The sequence below is a fragment of the Vicugna pacos genome, chromosome 35, assembly GCF_048564905.1.
Source record: "Vicugna pacos chromosome 35, VicPac4, whole genome shotgun sequence".
Lineage (NCBI taxonomy): Eukaryota > Metazoa > Chordata > Mammalia > Artiodactyla > Camelidae > Vicugna > Vicugna pacos.
Window position 1 is genome coordinate 11,834,334 of NC_133021.1, and position 20,898 is coordinate 11,855,231.

The following is a 20,898-nucleotide window of genomic DNA, read 5'->3' on the forward strand; positions in this document are numbered from 1 at the left end:
AGGACCACCCATCCCCCAGCGTGCACCCTGGGTATGCAGTTTGCCACTTTTTAAGACCACTTATCCCATCTTTTGTTCCTAAAAGACTGTCTTTTAAGTCTGTAATTATAGTGCTTGCTCATTTAAATGTAAACTACAAACAAGTCATGACAGCGTTGATTGCTGCTTGCGTACTGAAACTTGTCCAAGTTCATGATCTCACGCCACCCCATTTGCCATTTGTAATAATATCCACCAACCCCTGATAAATATTTAGCAGTTTCCAGTTCTTCAATTATTATTGAAAAACAGGTTTTTAAAAGGGCACGTCTGATCACTGTACTGTGACAGGAGAAATGAAAGTGGTATGTACAAACATTGGACCATTTATACACTTCCTGAATGGATAATTCAAGTTCAGTTTTTGTTGAATCGCTGAAACATCCCAAAGGAACATTTAATGCCCTGGCTACTGTCTCTAGAATATTGTTCTGGGAACTCAAGGAATCTGATCTACGGAAAAGGTTCTGGGAAGTGATTTCAAATAAAATCACTATGTAGTTAACCAAAATCAAAAGGTTGATGGTTTAGTTGCTTTTTATAATTTAAGCCTAAAAACCGTCTTTGGTGTTCGTAACCATTTTATACTATGTCCCTTATGAGTGTTATTCATCTTTGCAGCAGTGTTATAGATGCTCTGGCCTGAACTGCAGACAGAGTACCAGGAGCTCCTAGGGGTTTCCTATGGGAAGGCATTTTTGTTTTTGTTTTTGCCCTTTTCTGACTGTGTCCCTTGAGTAAAGTCACAGCCTCAAAATTCTGTTTGTTAACTGTGCTTTAAGCAAAAGTGTGCTCATGAACTCTACCTCATACAGAGGAGGGTCTAAAGACAAAAGCATTTGAAAGATCTCCTTTAACCCTGTAAAAGTAATTTTCATCCAAAAGTTTGTGCAAGTTAGATGAACTATTATTTGCACCTTAAAACAAAACAAAACAAAACAAAACATTGAGATCATGTGGAAATCAAATGACCATAACAACTCATGATAGCTTAAGTATAAAGGTACCTAGAATCTCCTCCTGGAAGTAAAAAGTGATTTTTTTTTCCTTTTGTAATAGTTTTGCACAAGGAAACTGGGTGCTATCTTGTTAGATGCCAGAATTAATTAACATTACATAAACAGCCCAGCCTTCCAGTTCCTACAGTAAGTACTTAGAAATTCTGGAGGAGTAATTGCAAACATTCTTTAAATGCATTACTAGCTTGTAAGAAAGTAAGGGAAATCCACTTTTTCTTGAAACAAAGAGGAAACTGAATGCTCTGCAGGTAATTGCTTGAGCTTAGGTCGCAGCTGTGTTGGAGAGATCGGCCAGCAGTGGGGCAGGGGGTCACTCTCCTGACATTTGGGCGTGGCCAACGTGGGGAATGGGTACTGAGAAGCTCACAGAATGGCTGCTTTTCTAGGGTTAGTTACTCTGTTAGTGAATGAGAAGCTGAGAAAAATTCCAGGTACCTCTCTTGGGAGATAGTCAAGAATCTGGCCTAGCTCTTCCCAGGATTAGGTAGGAGCAGACGCAAGTCTAGTTGAAGAATTTGTAACCATGCGCCAGTTGGTCCGTGACTTGGGGTTGGAGGGTTTTTGTTTCTCCACAAAACCCAAGAGTCCTGAACTGTGAAATTAGCAAAGGGGTCAGCGATATTCCAAGGTCACCCATCGGAAGCAAATAAAAAATATTTCTGAAAAGATCTACTTTTCACCCAGGAATTCCCTCATATAATGCCCCACTGAAGACTCACTGACAACCCCAAATTACAGAACATTTGAGAAAACAGTTTATCTTCAGCCTCTTGTCAGCAGGCGTCACAAATAGCAAGATTAACAGCTAAGCACTCTATATAATAAAAGTCTTACAGCCTATAAAATAAGTGCATTTAAACTGATATTAGCCATAAAAGAAAGCCTCAATTATAAAACACTAGGTGCTGAGAAAAGAGAACAGAAAGATGTCAGAAGAGCCACATTTGAACTACAGGAATAAAAAGTATAGTCATTTAAAAAAAACAAAAATAAAACCCCAAGAACTTGGTGGGTGGGTTCCTCAGGGATGAGACACAGCCTGAGAGCAAAGTGAATTAGGAGATAGATTTCAGGAAAATGCCCAGAATGCAGAGAGTTAAGGAGGTTAAGCCACCGTGCCAATTTGGTTTTTTGTGAAGTGTGGGATCTAGAAAGCTTTGCGGGATAATAAAGGGCCAGGAAGTTTTGCCTTATTAAATGTCAGGAGTGTATAGATAAAAATACAGGAATGGTATAGGTTTAGAGAGACAAACCAAGGAACAGAAGAGAGAGCCCAGATACAGACCCTCGTATGTGGGAGTTTGGTAAGTAGCCAGTCACATTACCCATCAGGAAGGATTAGATCCTTTTGGAAAAAGATAAATGTCAGGAGCTCCTTGTAGGTTGTGAGTAAAGACTTCAGTGTACCAAGTAAAACTGTCAAACTTGAAAGAAGTCACAGGAGAAGCTCTTTATTACATTAGGAAAGGAGATGTTCCCTTAAGAAATGAAATGCATATCCATGAAGAAAAAGCTTGATCTATTTGGCTGCATTAAAATGACTTTGGATTGCCAAGGGCCACTGTCTTATTTAAGGCCGGATGAACAGTTGACTATTCGTCCCAAATCTCTTAATAGTTCAGGGACCATAGAGGGTTATTTCTCACTCAGTCACTGTTAAGAGGAATTTGCGAGACTGATGCCTTCTTTTCCTCCCTAAGGTGTTTTGGGGACTCGGATTCCTTCCGTCTGGTGGCTTTGCTGTCTCTCAAGGTCCTGTTCATAGTCCACATCCAGCTGGAGGAAGGGAGGAGTATGGAGGAAGCAAGACCGGTTACTTCAAGGCCTCTGCCTAGAAGTGACACTTAGAACTTACCCTTAGGTCTCCCACTTGTCAACCAATCATGGGTGTTAATCTCACTGTAGGGTGAGAGGAGAAGGTGGATGTCTTAAGAAATGTAGCCCTGGACTTGGCCTCCACTTTCTAGCTCCAGTTGAGTTCCTGTGAAGGGAGAGAATTGATACTGGAGAGCACTTGCCTCTTCCTTGGGAACTGTTATGAAAAGACAAATCACAGATAGGAGACAGTACACATTAAAACCTTAGGGAGACTTTCCATTTCATATCCATTTCGTTAGCAAGGGGATGGGGACACAGGAAACACTGGAACACTTTTAGGCATCCACCCCAGTGAAGGAAGGAGTCATGTGGAAGGATATTTAATAGCAAAAAAGTGGAAACAACCAGAGTATTCCTCAATTTAAAAATGGATATATAAACTACGGTTTATTAATATGATGGAATATTATACAGCTGTCAAAATGAGTGAACTGGATGTACATGTATCAACCCAAATATCTCAATATAGTAACGAATGAAAAATCCAGTTGTAAAGGAAACAGTGCCGTTTATGTACATTTAAAACAGTAATAGCATGTATTGTCTTTTTAGTTAAAGTAGAGTTGATTTACAGTTTCAAGGGTACAGCAGAGTGCTTCAGTTACATATATATCTATTCTTTTTCAGATTCTTTTCCATTATAGGTTATTATAAGACATCAGATATATAGTTCCCTACAGTAGGCCCTTATTGTTCACCTATTTTATATATAGTCGTATGTATCTGTTAATCCCAAATTCCCAGTTTACCCCTCCCCCTTTCCCCTTTGGAAACCATAAGTTTCCAAAACCATTGTTTTCCATGTCTGTGAGTCTGTTTTTGTTTTGTAAATAAGTTCATTTGTATCACTTTTTTAGGTTCCACATACAAGTGATATCAAATATTTGTCTTTCTCTGACTTACTTCATTTAGAATGATAATCACTAGGTCTATCCATGTTGCTGCAAATGGTATTATTTCATTCTTTTTTATGGCTGAGTAATATTCTGTTTTGTGTGTGTGTCTATATAGACACACACATAATGCATCTTCTTTATCTGTTCATCTGTCAGTAGACATTTAGGTTGTTTTCCTTGCTATTGTGAATAGAATAGCATGTATTGTTTATAGATGTATATATGTTTAAAAATATGTATAGGAGTGCATCCAGCACTTTCAGCATAACGTTTCCCCTCCAGGAGAGGGAGGAGAGGGGATGGGAGGATGGGTCTTTAGTCGTTTAATGTCATTCAATAACCTTGATTGTGTTTTTCAGTTTATTCATCATTGGTAGATTTAAAACATGACTGTTGAGACTAGCCAAGCTTTATTTATACTTTTGTTATTGAAGCTTTATTTAAAGCAGTTTCTGCTGTACATGTACTAAAATTAGATTATTGGCACCAGATTCCCTGGCAAAAATTGGACATTTATTTTCAAGATGTGACTGTAAATGAAGGTACTTACAGCTTTCTGATAAGACTTGGTTACTTACAGAAACGATTTTTATTTGAACTGACTTCTTCTGATTATAAATGTAGTTAGAGAAAGCAAACCCTTATGGAAACTATTGAATAGAGCAAGTGTGTATGTTTTGAATTGTCCTTTTTTTCTTTTCTTTTTTTTTAACTGGGGATTGAACCAAGGACCTTATGCATGCCGAGCATGCGTTCTACCCTCCCTACCAGTCCTTTTTTCTTAATAGAGTATTTTAAACATTGTAGTACATGCCATTCTTTTTTAGGATCTTAATTTTGAATAACTGCATATTTTTGTATCATTTGAAATTAATGTACCCAGAGCCTTTCCTTCTCTCCAGATTTTTTTACCCTAAATCTTTTCTCTCCTCAGCAATTGTTGTTCAAGGGAGAAAAATGAAGTCCACTTTTATTACTTAAATCTGCAAAGGGAACAGTTTAGTTAAGTAAATGAAATTTTGCAGATTTGGCTCTGCACAATATTTAGTAAGAGATGTTAATTTGCCTTATTGATAATTAAGCCCTGTCTGGTTATATATTTATTTACTGGCTTCCACAGTATTACAACTCAAGGAAATTTGCCAAACTGTATCAGAGTGAACTTTTCTGTAGTATAAAGGGAAACGACAGACTGGATGATATAAAGCGATGCCCTGTTATCCAGTGTGAAAGCCACTAGCCACATGTGAGTATTTACCTTTAAATTAGTTAAAATAAAAATCTGATTCCTCAGGTATACTAGCCCCAGTCCAAGTACTCAAAAGCCACATGTGGCTAGTGACAAACCACACTGGACAAGCAGAGGACATTTGCAGCATCACAGAAAGTTGGACAACCTTGGGGTAAAGTCTGTACATGTTACTTGTTTATTATATTAGAATTTAAAAATCAGTTTGGTTTTAATTTTTTGTTCCTCGTATTATAAATCCTAGTACAAAGCAGAATTTCAATAGTTTTGGTAACAGTGAACAGTTCAGAATTATTTAGAGTAAGTTTCACTTTGCTATTGACTTAATTTTTAAAATTATGTACTGAAGTGACACACAGCTGGACAGAGGATTTGCCAGCATTTGGAAATTCTCGAAGAACATTTCAGATTTTCTTGATACAATACAAAGTCCAGGAATGGGCAAGGGAGAGGTGGGCTCTTATATTACTTGGGTGAAGATCTAGAGAAGATGATGTCAAAAGAGGAAGCTACCTGTTTCTAAAAGACGCTCAGAAGCAGCAGATCAAATGGAGAAATAATGTATTGATTTGGGGCATGTAATTTGAGGTTATTATTGTAGTAGTTTGATATCTCTGGAAAAATCAGAAGCCGTAGGAAAGGAAAAATAAGAGGGAGGGCGTGGACAGGACCTGTCAGCCATCCTGCAGTCATTGGAAACAGCCACCAGGATTTGTCACCTAACTAGCCAGCCGCCTTGCCGTCATCTTCATTCAGCAGAGTGAGGTCAGTGGAGAGCGCAGGAGATGTTGGTCTGAGAGGCAGGAGAGCAGTGTGATGAAGAGCCCTGACGCGGAGCCAGATGGCCTGAGTTTTAAATCCCAGCTCTGCCATTGACTATCTGTGGGATCATAGCGAGGTATTCAACTCCTGTGCGTGCGTTTACCTAAAAAAAAGAAGGAATGACAGCGCTATATCTACCTTTCAGTGTTCTTGTGGCGGGTTACAGAATTAAAATAATAAGCTCATTGCAGACTGCAGTAGCAGTACTGGTAACCACCATGCAGGTCGTACAGGCACGTGGTAAGTGCCTTGTGATGCCTACCCAGCCTCGGTATTTATTATTGCAAGAAAGCAGACCTTTAAACAGGTAGTTGCAATAAAATGACATGAGTTTCCTGAGAGGGTAATTTCAGTTTTCTATGATAGTATATGTTCCGGTGACCTAATTCTTGATAACTGTTTAAGCAGAATTGATTTAGCTTTTAGGATGCTTGGTTTTATTTTAACTTATACTTGAATAGTGTTTCTCAAGTCCACTGTTCTTATTCCATAGCTTGTATTCTTTAACATTTGTTTATTACCTGACTATGATAAATGTTGAAAGTTTCCAAGATATTACGTAAAGATGCTGCCCTAATCATTCTGGTAAGATCATAAGTGTCAAAATTCTTTCCCCGATGCTCTGCATTATGGACCAGGTTGCCAGAAAGGTAATAGAATCCTCTCTTAGCAATGACATCTGGCTAATCAAAGTAAAATCGATCTTCCAGACTTTTTACAAGAGAGTTTGGTCCGCTCTGAGTATAATTAAAAGAATGTATTACTTGAAACCTGTTAAAAACAGGAAATCGTGAGGTACACCTGTTTTTCATATATAGGGGGGTCAGTTCCCTCAACTGTAAATAAGAAGAGGATAAAGTACATTTTCAAGCATAAAATTTTCAGGGCACCTGTATAAAGTCTGAAATAGATGAAACTTAGGTGCCAACAGTTAACGAATTTGTCAAAGAACCTTTCATCTCTTAATTGTAATTCTAGGTTTTTTAAAGGGACTCAGTTTGTCTTGTGATGCCTTGAAATTTACCTTTCGCCTTTGTGTTTCTTGGGCATTGGTGATGGGAAATGAAGGACGAAATCATCTTGTGCTAATAGCATTTCACTGTTTCATAGTATGTACAATATTGAAGCTCAGTAGTTATGAGAAATGCCTCTAGTAGGAGAAATTCCTTTGTTCTGGAGAAATCTGAATTTGGGGGGAAAGCTGACAATTTGAAGAAAGAAGAAAGGAATAATAAGTGAAGGGTCCAGCGCCTGGTAAGGTGTTCCTGGAGTGCTGGCACTCAGGTCCGCACAGCACCTGTTTCTTCGCTCTCGGCCGTTATTACAAACCAAACTGTCAGAATGTGACTGCCAGTTTCTTGCTTTGCTTTAATCATCATTTATGTTTTTAGCAGGAATATAACCTACAACCACTGCTTGAAGTATTGAAGCAATTATGTTTTAGAAATTAAAGATTTTATAAAGCTAGTATTTATTTGGTGGTGGCGGTGGTGGGGCAGGGAACAAAGGTTGAATTTTTACGTGGGTTCAGTGTAATGATGACTTCTCTCCCATTGGACTTCACATTACAAACGCCAAACCACAGCAATAGATGAATTAGCACACTTGTTTGTCATCTGTCAATTTATAGAAGTAGGTAATGTTTGTTTAGAATGTTCAGGACATCAGTTTCTCTGAAAATGATTGCAGGGTTTAAATGTCTCGGATTGTTCGCCAGTGGGTGAACTTAGATGCATTTGCTTTTTCTCCCAGATTCATGAGAAGCTTCACTACTACGAGAAGCAGAACCCCATGCCCATCCTCCACGGCGCAGCAGCCTTGGCTGATGACGTAAGTGTGCCTTTCTGAGCTCAGTGGGTCTCTTCCCCCACCAGCCCGTCTGAGGCAGAGCCCCTCCCAGTGCAGACAGATGCGTGTGATCCTAGGAGTGAAAACCAAGAGAAGGTGCAGATATTTCCCAAAGCCCTGTCATCGCTGAGTTTACACTGAGACTCTGCCGATTTTCATTCACTCTCCTGTCCTAGAAGTTGTGCACGGAGATACTCTGTTGTCCTGCCTTGGTGACTACATGATAGAAATTTTAGGCTGTGACTCTGTGGGGAGAGAAACGCTGTCAGTGGTTACTGTTTGGAGAAAGTCACAGACAAGAGAAATGCTTTGGAGAAATAGAGACAAATGATCGGACTCTGTCACTGACAGTACTAAAAATGACAGACCCTAGTGCAAGAACGAGACGTATGAAGTACATAGAAAGACAGGATTGTTTTTAAAATGGATTATAATGCACAGTATAAAGCCTGATTTATGGATATTAGACCTTTCTAAATTACCTTCATAACCAAAGACTCAATCTGAGCAGCGGTTGGCATTGATGGAGTAGTTAATTTCCTGTAGCTATAATTTTATTTTAAATCTGGGGGAGGGAACTAACTTGCTGTTTCTTACTGTTAACTTACGGACTCGGATGAATTGAGCCCACACCTGGATAAACTATAAAGGACACAAAGCTAGACAAGAAATGCATGCAGTGCGAAGGCTGCTTTTAGCGATATCCTGTAGCCTGTCTGTTGCTTATTCATTTTTTACGTGATTATGATAAAACAAACGAAAGTTCACTTTCATTATTAGGGCTATAAGTGTAAAGAAAAAAAATTGACCATCTTCAGAGGTCGATTTTCTGTGATAATACTGTGTGTTCCAATTCAGAAAATAAAACATGTGTAATAAATCTCCGAGTTGTATGTTAATCTCTTTAGTCCTCAAGCATGTTTTCTCCCATTTGTAGCGACAGAGATTACAAATTACAAGGGTGTTGTAATATACATGTTCTATGAAGAACCGTACCTTTGTCTTGCAGAGCCGAGATATTTGACACCTGAGAAAGCCTTACAAACCAGTTTTAAAACATTTACTGTTGAGGGTTTGGGCAAGTACTTATTTTTAGACCAGTGTAACTGAGGCCCAATCATGTTATGACAGTATTGCATTTTTATAGACTTTATGTAAATACAAGCTTAACATTTTGTAATTCATCAGAGCAATAGAGTCGAATGTTTTATTCAAGCGTGCAAAGAGCCCTTTGTGTCTTTTTGTAAGTTGGAAATTCTGTTAAAAAAAAGTTATCTTGTAAAAGGAAAAACACTTTGAAGTGTAATCAGGATATCTATTTTATCTGATTTTATTTTGTGTGTGTAATTTACATTATACCCCTCGTTTAGAGAAAAGTCCTTTCCAGAGATAAGAACAATTATTTTTAGCTTGTCAGAAACAATAGGGACAAATGGAAATTTTTGTGCAAAGTTTTAAGAAGGGTTTTTAAATGACAATATAGGTAGGTATTTTGAATTGTGTGCTGCATTTTTCATAATCCTGAATTTTTTCTATTTGAATCTTGCTTTTCTTACGAAAATGATATATGATCCTTCCTATAACCTAAAAATCGAATAGACATTTTGATGGGGAGACCTCTTAATAAAGAACATGAGGCAGGTTCAAAGTTCTGCTTTTTTCTTTAGCCAGAATCAGCAAATGGCAGTTTATGATCACGAAGGTAGAGGGCAGTCAGCATTTTTGGTACCAGTGTATAGTTGTCAACGTGTTATAAGTCACTTTATGATTAACCTGGTTTATACTTAACAGACTGTGTAGGTAAACATAATAAAAGTTTCAGATCATTTGCTCTTTTAGTGGCATTCTCATTTCTTTTCTACCCTAGCTCTAAACAGCACGCTACTGTGGATTTTTGGAAACCCTGTGGACTTCACCACCTCATTGAGAAGTTCTTTTTTCTGTTTTTTTTTTTCCTTCTTTTTTCTTTTTTCCAGCGTCAAAGCTCGATCCAGTCCTTTTTACAAGTGGTCCTTTGTCTACATGCAAAAGACCATTTTGTAGATGAAGTGCCAGAATCTGCCCTCCTTGCAATAAATCAGACCGTGATCTGGCTGTAGCAGGGTTTCTTGAGTTGTACTCAGCTGAGAGCCTGGGCTGAGATCAGGGCTGCTAAGAGCCTCAAAAGACCAGCAGTGACGGATTGTCTGTTTTCTTCCATGCTGACTTCTCCTTAATCACTGGAAAGTAGCGAGGGAGAGTCTCAGTCATCACACGTGGAGCGCCTCTGCGCTCTCACTAACCGTTCTATGTGTCCATGTGCTCTCCTTGCAGCTGGCGGAGGAACTTCAGAACAAGCCATTAAACAGTGAGATCAGAGAGCTGTTGCGACTCCTGTCAAAGCCCAATGTGAAGGTGAGGACGTGTGACACCTGTAATAAATAGCTCCAGAAAGGGCCACCTTCTGGGACTTGAGATGAATTTTGTGTCGAGCATCAGTTTTCAAGCAAATGTATTTTCAAGGAGGGCACAGTATTTTAATTCCCTAAATCCCATTAAGGAAAGAGAGTTGAGCTTTTTGATGATAATGTTGGGAGAATCTATAAAAATACTTAAATTGGGAAGCTCAATATTGAAGTTGGCCAATACGATGGAGCTTCAAGGTCATTTTTCTCTTAAATGAAGTTAAGAATACAGGATACAGAACCTGTTAGTGATTTTGTGTAGGTTCGTTTTACTCGGCTGGTTAATGGTGCACCAGTATATTTGACAACAGTATCTATTTTTTCTGTAGGATCCTTTCAGCATTCTCCTTCCTGTCCCCCACCAATTTGTGTTTTAATACATTTCCCATTTTACAGAGCAAAATAGTTTTCCTGTGTAAATATCAGTAAAATACTGGTAGAGCCATTTCAGTTCTCCCTGCTGTTTCCCTCCCAAATCTGTCCCTTCTTTTTCCTCCAAATGTGAGTAGTCAATAGGAAATGTTCCTGTTCATCCTGAGGTCATTAATGCTCCAGATCCTATAACCTGTATATTTTAGATTTGATACTACTGTAATTGTGTGTGAAAAACTATTCCAGGAGTCAACACTACATTGGGGTTAGTAGTTATGTAATGAAAATGATCAATAATCTTATGATGATTTCTGTTAAGCACATGTAGAGGTTGAATGAATGTGTTCACCTAGATGTGAAAACTGTTTCTACATCCTTAAAAAATCTCCTTTGGAACTTTGCTCAATGAAGTCTTAAATTACTCAAAAAAAAAGTATTAAGCAAAAGATGAAGGGAAAACATGTACAGGATATGATTTCTAAAGCCTGTGAGTAAATATGAAATACACGAGTGGACTGCTGCAAAGGGTAAATGAACTGTGATTAGTAACACAAGAGGAATTGACTGGTGCAAGGGGGAGGGAGTGAATTTTAGTTCTAGAAGAATAAGGATGAGATGAGGGCAGAACGGTTGCTTGGTACTAAAGACAGAGTGCGAGGGGAGGGAAGGGCTCAGAGAAGGAGGTTCATGAATGCTCTGCAGAGTTCTCCCTCTGGTCTTAAACCACACCTGGACGTTAATATTAATCAGAGCATGGTGACGGTAGCTGGGAGGCGCTTGGTCAGCCCCTTTTTGGGGATGTTGTCTCGGTGTGAATGTTAGAAATTAAAGAGGAATGTTTCTGACCCCCCACTTCTCCAAACCATAACAGAATGTGATTTTGGTATTCTGTTCAAGAGTGTTTGAATAGCTAATAATGAAGCGATTATACTGCATAGAAACTGGCCATTAGCGTGAGAGGGAGGTGTGATCTCGGTCGGTTATGACACAGTGGAAGACGTAGCTATAGGCATCTCTGCCCCAGGCTCCCGGCGCAGCACTCCTAAACCCCCAAGTAATTTCCTAAGTGGTGGCAACACCAGGAGCACCTGCTGGACCAGCATTTGTCATTGACACTGTCCCCGACGCAGGTCTCCTAAGGCCCTTATACGTTTTTAAGTGATAAGAGCTTCCGGAGCATCTTTTGTTCTAATGAGGTGATTGCAGGTGGGCTCCTGGTTGGGGGCGGGACACCAGGAAGACCAAACCAGGATGAGAAGCTTGGAATTTTCAGCCTCACCCCCCATCTTCCAGAGAGGGGAGAGGGGCTGGAGATGGAGTTAAGGAGATGAGTTAAGGGTCGCTGATGCCTACGTGAGGAAGCCTCCAGAAAATCCCAGTAGCGTGGTGTTCAGAGAGCGTCCAGGCAGCAGACACGTCCATGGGCCTGGAGGGTGATGTACACCAAGTCCATGTGGACAGAAGCTCCTGCCCCCAGGCCTCACCTGATGTATCTCTTCCTCCATCTCTTCGTCTGGGTCCTGTATCATACCCTTTAATAAACGGAAATGTAAAGACGTGTTTCCCTGAGTTCTGTGAGCTGCTCGAGCAAATGTATTGAAGCCAAGGAGGGGGCTGTTGGAACTTCTGATCTGAAGCTGGTTGGTCAGAAGCGCAGGTGACAGCCTGGCCCTGTGGCTGCTGCCTGCAGTGCGTGTGGGTGGCGGGAGGGGCAGTCTTGTAGGACTTAGCCCTTAACCTGTGGGATCTGATGCTGTCTTCAGGGAGACAACGTCAGAATTTTGTGGAATGGTAGGACACGCACGTGGTGTCCCAGAGGATCGCTTGGTGTGGAGAAAGAACCCACATCTTTGGCGATCAGAATTTTGTTCTGTGTGAGCAATAAAGGAGACACGTGGGAAAGAAACACAGTCGGGAAGGGAAGAACTACACGGAAGGAGGGAAAATATGGGTTTCCTTCCCTTTATGGTGGTACGAAACTTTCTAATTGAATACTTAAACTTTCTTATGGCAAAAATACTATAGATGAATAATTTTGTCAATTTTTCATATTTGTGTAAGCAGTCAGCACGGGAGATGTGTATTCGGGGAATAATGTGTAGAAAGCGGGTAAGACTGCAGACATGTGCTGCCATGGACAGTGGCAATTTCTAGTTCTCCAGTCTTGGGGAGAAAATATCATTCTTCCCAGTTTGATCTAACATTTAACATTGCTTTCCTTGAAATCGTTTTTATGAACCACCATCCCTTTGAGTCTCACTTTTGCAGGTAATTACTTTTAAGAAGTGCAGTCCCCAAATAAGATTTAAGCTGTTTCAGAATATGATCCGCCACTTTTTTTTTGTCCTGGGAATAAATGAAAATATTTCCTTCCTTCCTTCCTTCCTTCCTTCCTTCCTTCCTTCCTTCCTTCCTTCTTTCCTCAGAAGCAAAGTACAGTAGAATGTAGCATGTATACATGAATTGTTAGTTGAACTGACAGTTAAAATATGAAAAATGTTCTGAGGTGTTAACTAGAGTATTGTCTTTAAACTTTACTGGCTAAGGAAACTAATGATTTACTGTTTAAAGTTTGCTGTTCCATTTCCAATATTTAATTCACAGTACTGAAAGGTAACATGAGGTATACCTCCAGAGTAATGACTTTGTTTTTCAACACACAGCTATCCACAACCAAGTGCATAGCCAACTATGAAAAGATAATGCACACTTTCTATAGATCTGCCAACTCATTTGGAAAAGTGTTAAAACTTGTAGTTTGTAAATGTTACCAGAGTTGGATGTTCATTCATTCATTCATTTTTTTTGTATGTATATATTTTTTATTGAAGTACAGTCAGTTTACAGTGTGTCAATTTCTGGTGTACAGCACAGTGCTTCAGTCATACATGAACAAACATATATTCATTTTCATATTCTTTTTCACTGTAAGTTACTAAAAGATATTGAATATAGTTCCCTGTGCCCTACAGTATGAACTTGTTTATCTATCTTGTATATATTAGTATCTGCAAATCTCAAACTCCCAGTTTATCCCTTCCCACCTCCTCTATGCCGGTCCCTCCAGATAGAGCTTGTGGATGACACACGAGGATTAATGGAGGTGATGGGGGAAATAAGGGGTAAGAAGAGGGAACACCCAGCAGTCGTGTGGAGCACGTGGTGGGGCCAGCTCTCAGGCCGGGTGGGGGTGGGTGGCGGCTGAGGAGGACTTCCCAGAGGAAGTGGTCTGTTCAGGGTGACACCTGAGGCTGAGTTTGAGGTTAACCCGAGCGAGCAGAGGAGTGAGGCAGGAGTGGGATGTGCAAAAATAAAGGTTTCAGGTAAGGGGAAGAGTCTGGAAAGTCCCACAAAGAAGATAACTTGTCGAGTTTGAAGATGTAAAGTGAGCTTTGTATGGCTGGGCGATAGTTTATGAAAGAGGAGGAGGGGGCAAGAGTTTAGACCTAGACAGTAGGGCCTTTGGGTAGGGGCAGGACGTCCTGGTTTGTCCAGGACAGTCTGGCTTTTGCCTGTAGTTCCAGCATTATAAATAGCCTCCTTTTTAATTTTAGTTGTTTCCTTATTTAGGTGATAAATTATATGGCCACTCTAATTGTGAGCATATTAAAAAGTTTGGATTTCATCCGAAGAGCAATAGAAGGTCATTGGAAGGATTTAAATAAGCAAATGACACCATCACTCTGCATGCTGTACACAGAACTGTTTCTTGGGGTTGAGCGTGGTGGCAGGGTGGGAGGGATGGGACACTGAATGGAGGAAGGTCACTCGGGAGCCTGTAGAAATAATTCAGGTGAAACATGATTGTGGTCCTTGTAAAGGATGTGAGGAGATGGTTGGAAGGAAGGGATGGGTGGAACTGGATGTATCTTTCAATATGAGGTGTTGCAACAACTGTTTCATTATTTGGAGAAAAATAAGACAGACCCCTACTGGGATGAATTCCAGCCAGAAGATTTAAGTGTAAAAAATTGAATCATAATCGTAGGATAGAGACAAAGCATTTACAACCTCAGGGACAGATGGAGAGACACACAGAGACAGAGGAAAAACTGGACAAAAATTCATACACGAGGTTGGAGGGAATAACTTATCTTTATAAATGATTTATGATACTGGCTTTCATAAGATGTGATAGTTTACTACTTTGACTTTGACTTTATCTTTTACAAAGTAACTTGATGAAAACTGAAAAATAAAGTTTTGGATAACATATAATTGTAATTTGGATTCAAACTGTAGAGAAAGTGGAAGTCCCTATCCTTGTTGCTTTATTAGTGAAGATGAGCATCATTTCATTTGCTTAATGACTTTTTAGTCTGTGATTTGCATGTTCATATACCTTTAAGGATAGCTACTCTCAACTGGCTGCATTATGCATGTGGAAATACTGCATACAGTTTTTTTCCCTATTACAAACAGGGGTAATAGAATGCACTGGTTACTGTGTTGTATTGTACCCTTTTGATTGGTCAGCTGCCATACACACACACACAAATTATTACTCAGTAACGTCTACAAAACCCAGTCTTACTGTCCAAGTCTTAAAGTCCAGAAAAAATAGCAGAGTTTAAACAGAAACGACATGGTGAGAAAGGGGAACGGTAGTGTCACAAAAAGTGTACGTAGATAATAATAGATTATGAAACTTGCTGCGGTGGTGGAGTGGGCAGAAGCAATAATATTGGTGGTATTTCAGGGCACTGATGGAGGGATGTTGATTTCTATAGAGGCGTTGTTTCAGGGAAACCAAAGAAGGTCACTAATACATAAAAACCACTTCCAGGCGTCACATTGCCACATGAAAGGCACATCAGCCTCTCTGAGTTGTCATTCAGGGGCTCATTTTTGATAAAAGCGAAGTGACATCTCTAGAACATGGTATTATAATTTAGGAAGTTAAGGAAAATTTGGTAGATTTTTTAAAAGGCCATAAAATAAAAAGATTTGTTGTAATTTTTCTGCTTTCCAAAACATTCACTTACGAGAAATTACTCATTGCCTGGGCATGCAGCAGGGATGAGACTTCATTAAAGCATGCTGAAGGGAAAAGTTAAGCTTCCTTCTGGAGGAATAAATCAATGTTACTCATCCTTATGGGTTAGACACTTAATTCTATGGCCCTGACAGATATTTAGAACATGGAATTAACTCCAGGGGGTCCAAGACAGCAGAGCTTGTGAGCCTGATGAGTTACAAAGCTCAGTGTTCAATTTCCTGCAGATTCTTCTAAGCAACAGGTAAACCCATCAGTTGTGATTGGTGGTTATGGCATATGGAAACACAATTTTCATTTAGGTATTGCGTTTTGAAAGGAAAATCTGTAGTGTGAAGAATAAAGTCACCAGGGTTAAAATAGGAAAATGGAATACAAAGTTACTTCTAGTTGTCTAAAATAACAATGTTGCTAACCAAAAGTATTTATAAAACAAAGCCATTAACAATGATGTACTTGATATTTGTAAATCTTAAAAGTATGTTTTTGGAATCCAGACATGGAATTGAATACAAAGCTAAGGAAGAAAAAAATATACAGCTGATGTCTTAATATTGCCTAAAACTATAATAATCACTTTATTTTAAAATATGCTCATTGGCAATCCTTGTTATTGTTACTGTGTGCAAGCTGGTTACCACTGGTGCCCAGATAATGCACGTTTCTGGCGCTCTTCCTCCTCTTCATAGATGTGTTCCCCCCCTGCAGTCCTCCCTCCTGAGACTTCTTGTAACATTTTTGGTAATGCAAGTCTGCTGGTGATGAACTCCTTCAGCTTTTATGTGTCTTTAAAAAGGCTGAAGTAGCCCTTTTTTCCCTAAAAGATATTTTTGCTGGGTATAGAATTTTACGTTGCCTGTAGTTTTCTTTAGGTATTTTAAAGATTGTGGCTCCATTGTCTTGGGGCTCACATTGTTTCTGATGGGAAGTGTGTTGTCATTTCCATCTCTTTGTTTTGTTTTGTCTTGTATATAATGTGTTTTTTTCCTTCGGCTGATTTTAAGATTCTCTCTTTCTCAGTGGTTTTAAGCAACTTGGTGTTATTTGTTTGTTTCTTGTGCCTGGATACATTGAGATATGTGAACATACAGGGCTTTTTTTTTTTTTTTCATGAAATTTGGAATATTTCCTGCTATATTCAGAATTTTTTGAGCACATCTCCTGTCTTTGGAGAGGCCAATTAGCTGTATCTATTAGACCACTGAAGTTGTCCCACAGCTTAGTAATGTTCTGTTCATAATTTTCACTGTATTTTCTCTGTGTTTTATTTTAGATAGTTCATTGCTTTGTCTACATGTTAATCTCAGTCAGTGTACTTTTTTCATTTTATCTGTTGTAACTTTTATCTCTGGAAACTTGATTTGAATCTTTTTTGTATATTGAAAATCCTTTTAGTTTTTTGAACATTTGGACTACAGTTACTAGTAATAACTTCATTACTTTGTCTGTGATTATCTAATTTCAGGATTTGGTTCTATGTAATTCTGTCATCTGGGTAATTTTTCAGAGTTTACTTTCATGGCTTTACCTTTTTCTTCATTATGAGCAGTAGTTTCTACCTTCTTTCCACGCCTGGTAATTTTTGATTGACTGCCATTCATTGTCAGTTTTATTCTCATGTTGGATACTTTTGCATTTTTCTGGATAATATTCTTGAGTTCATGTTACACAATTAAATTACTTGGAAACACTTTGATCCTTCAGAGGCTTGGTTTTAAGCCTTGTCAGGTGAGATCTTAACAGCATTTAATCTTGGACTAATTATTTCCCACTATTAAGACAGTACCCCTCTGTTGACTCTCCTTAATGCCCTGTGAATTTCCAGGTATTTCCTTTTAATTTGTAGGAACAGGAGCTGTTCCTGTCCTTTGTAAGCATTGGGGCTTGTTCCCTGTAATGCAGGGTTTCTCAGCCTTGGAACTGTTTACATGTGAAGACTGGATACTTGTGTGAGGGTGGGGGCAGCGGGGCAGGGACTGATCTGTAGCTATCAGGTGTTTAGGAGCATCTCTGGCCTCTGTGTGCTGGATGTCAGTAGCATCCCTTGAACTGTGACAGACCAAGCGTGGCTCTAGACAGCCAGTGGCCCTCAGTTAGGAACCACTGCTCTCATCCTTCCTGGCAGTTTTCTGCATGCATGCCTTGGCTGAGGACTCAGAGAGCCCTGTGTCTGTGCAGCTCTCTCTATTCTCGTCCCTTCCCTGAGAACTTCAGCCCCTTGACCTTCCTGGATTCCCAGCTCTGGTGTCTCAACTCAGGGAGACCACTGGATTCTGCCTGGGTTCCCTCTCCCTCTGACACACAGGAAACTCCCTCTCACAGTAAGCGGGGCCACTTGGAGGGCTTATGTGTGTTTCCTGTCTCTCAGTGATCAGTATCCATTGGCTGACGTCTGGTGTCCTTAAAAACCATTGTTTCTTTTTTTTTTTTTTTTTTTAAGTTTTTTCCAGTGGGTTCCTGTTCACGTCACCTTGGTTCTCATCCTTATTCTTGGATCATGCTCTTGCTGGGTACACAAGTCTGGGCTGGCTGCTATTTTTCCTAAGCACTTGTAAGGTGTTTTAACTGTCTTCCAGTTTCATTGCTGCTGATTGGCCGGTTCTCAGTTTTCTTTCTTTCTTTTCTGAGGATCCTTGTTTCTCTCTCTGGTATTTTTAAGAACTTCTTTCTGCCTCTGGTGTTCTGTGGACACACTGTGATGTGTCCAAGCATGGGTTTATTTTGGGTACATTGGGCTTCCAGAATCTCCAGACTCTCTCAGTGTAAAAAATTTGCAGCTATTATCTCTTCAGATGTTTTATCATCCTGATGCTGTTCATTCTTTCCCTTTGAAACTTCTGTTGGATACCAAACAAACAAAGCAACGCAGCTGTAAAGGAAAAAACATTACTGGGCTCATTAATTGTCCTTGTAACCAGCAAAGGCTGGGCTCCAGTGTATTGTAAAGCATTCTTACAAATCAAGAAGAACAAGACAGGTGGCATAGAAAAATGTGCAAGAATCTTGAACAGGCGTTTCACAAAAGAAGGTATCATGAGTTGAAAGAAATGAAATGTCAGCCACAAGAAGCTATCACTACACACTCAGAATGGCCAGATTTAAACTGATAATGTGAACTGCTGGGGGTCATGTGACACACCTGGCACTCACATCCGCTGCTGTTGAGGATGGAAGTTGGGCAGCCACTTTGAAAATGTTTTTGTCTCTGTCTCCCTGGGTTGAATGACCCCGATGTTCCACTCTTCAGTATACTGAGCCCAAATTATATGTATATATGCATCAGCAAAGATTTATAGCAGCACTGTTTATGATCGCCAAGAGCTTGGGAAAACACCATAAATGTCCCTCAAAGGCATAGTGGGTCAAGAACCTATGAAATTTGTGCATGTTGGAGGGCCACACGACAGTGAAAATGAATGACTGCTGCTACCAGTAGCAGCACGGGCGACTCACTAACTTAAAACCAGGGGAAAACGTGAACGTGCACTTATAATTCTATGTATGCAATATTTAACTAGAGGCCAAACCACCACTCCCCAGGGGCCGTGACGCCTGGGAAGGGGCATGCGTAGGGGCTTCTGGAGTGCAGTTGATGGTGTACTTCTTGTTTGGGTGATGTTTACCTGGGCATATTCTTTTATTTGAAGTGTAGTCAGTTTACCATGTGTTAATTTCTGGTGTACAGTATCGAGATTCATTTATACATATATATTCCTTTTCATATCCTTTTTCATTATAGGCCATCACAAGGTATTGAATATAGTTAGTTCCCTGTGCTATACAGTAAGACCTTGCTGTTTATTTATTCTGTATATAGTAGTTAGTACCTGCAAATCCCAAACTCCCAATGGCATATTCATTTTTGAAGATTCATCGTGCTGTGTGCTTACAAATTGTGTACTTTTCCATATGTATGTTATAGTCAATTAAAAAAAGCTTAATTGCAAAATCAGCATCACTTCTTTGCCGTGTTAGAGCTTCCATTTCAGCATACATAGCAGATACTAAATATATGCACATAACAATGCAAATATGGTTAAGAACCGTGAGCATGTATGAAGGCAAAGAAGATGGGGCTGTGAGATCAAGTAACCAAGGGGTCTGCTTTTCTATGGGGTGTTTTGGCCAGGCTTCTATGAGAAAGCGTTGTTTCAGCTCATTGAAGAGAAGAGTGGGTGTAAGATGACGTTGGAGACGAGCACAAGACTAGGACGTGCTCAGGAGTTTGATCTTCATCCTGAAACAATGGGGAGCTGTGGAATTTTGGGAGGCCAGTTATGTCGTTTGCTCTAAGTTTCAAAATACTCACTCTGGTTACACTGTGAATCATGGGTTTGAAAATAAGCCAAAGGTGAATGCAGCTGGGCCATTTAGAGGCTCCAGGTAAACATGCTCCAGGTTAAAAATGATGGCATGAATGGTCCAGACCAGGGGTCTGCCAACTTTTTATGTAAAAAATGCCTGTTGCTTCTCCTCAGTTTTGCTGTGGAGCGTGACAGCGGCCATAAGCAATACAGAGATGGACAAGCGAGGCTGTGTTCCTGTAAGGCTCCATTTACAAAAGCAGGTGGCACAGCTGGCCAACCTCTGCTCTGGACTGGAGGGAAGATAACAAATGGTCACATCTGTCTTGGAAGGAGGTTTAACAGGATAGGGATTGGACATGGGGAGCTCAAGTGAGAGGATGGATTTCAAGGAGGATTTCTAGGCTTCTGCCCTGAATAACTTAGGACCGTGCTGTTGCTGATTCAGAAACAAGTTTGTCGAGAGTCCAGACCCAGTCGCCCCCGATAGGAGTGGCATGTCAGGGTTCCAGTGTTTTTCTCACCTTTGCTCTCTAACGACCATATGTTTTGTGGAGTTCTAGCACCGTAACAATCGTCACTAAAAAAAAAAAAAAAAAAAAATTTATCTTATTCTTTCACGAACATATTAATCACAAAACAGCAGAGGAATGAAAGCTTGTCGGTTGTATAGATCAATTCCTTTGGTGTTTTCTGCTAACAGCAGTAAAGAAAAAATACCTCATTTTCTCAGACTCCTGGCTGCTTAACAATGTATCTGTAGCCTCCTTTTCTCCCTCCTTTCAGAAGTCACACCCACCTCACTAAATCTCCCCGCAACGACCACCTTTATCAGGGTGAAACAGAGGACATGCAAGGGAGAAGCAGTCTTGGGCCAGGTCTTGCTGAGCGCTGGTATCCACACTGTTCCACACCCCCCCCCCCCCGCTTGTCAGAGGCGCCTCTTCACGTAGTTGCCTTGTTACTGTCACTGCGTCAGAATTGCAACATCACTTAGATTTCCCTTATGGTTGGATGTGCTCGGGGTTTTC

The 20,898-nt window shown here is 40.0% G+C and overlaps 1 protein-coding gene across 3 annotated transcripts in view; it reads left to right on the plus strand.

The window, feature by feature from the left end:
• The window catches only part of MPP7 (MAGUK p55 scaffold protein 7), a 147,801-nt gene that overhangs the window by 47,817 nt on the left and 79,086 nt on the right, over positions 1–20,898 (plus strand). For all 3 annotated transcript variants that reach the window (XM_072955052.1, XM_072955053.1, XM_072955054.1), the window contains 2 exons: positions 7,656–7,733; positions 10,065–10,145. In XM_072955052.1, coding sequence (XP_072811153.1) covers positions 7,656–7,733; positions 10,065–10,145 — 159 coding nt within the window. The remainder of the gene's footprint in view (positions 1–7,655; positions 7,734–10,064; positions 10,146–20,898) is intronic.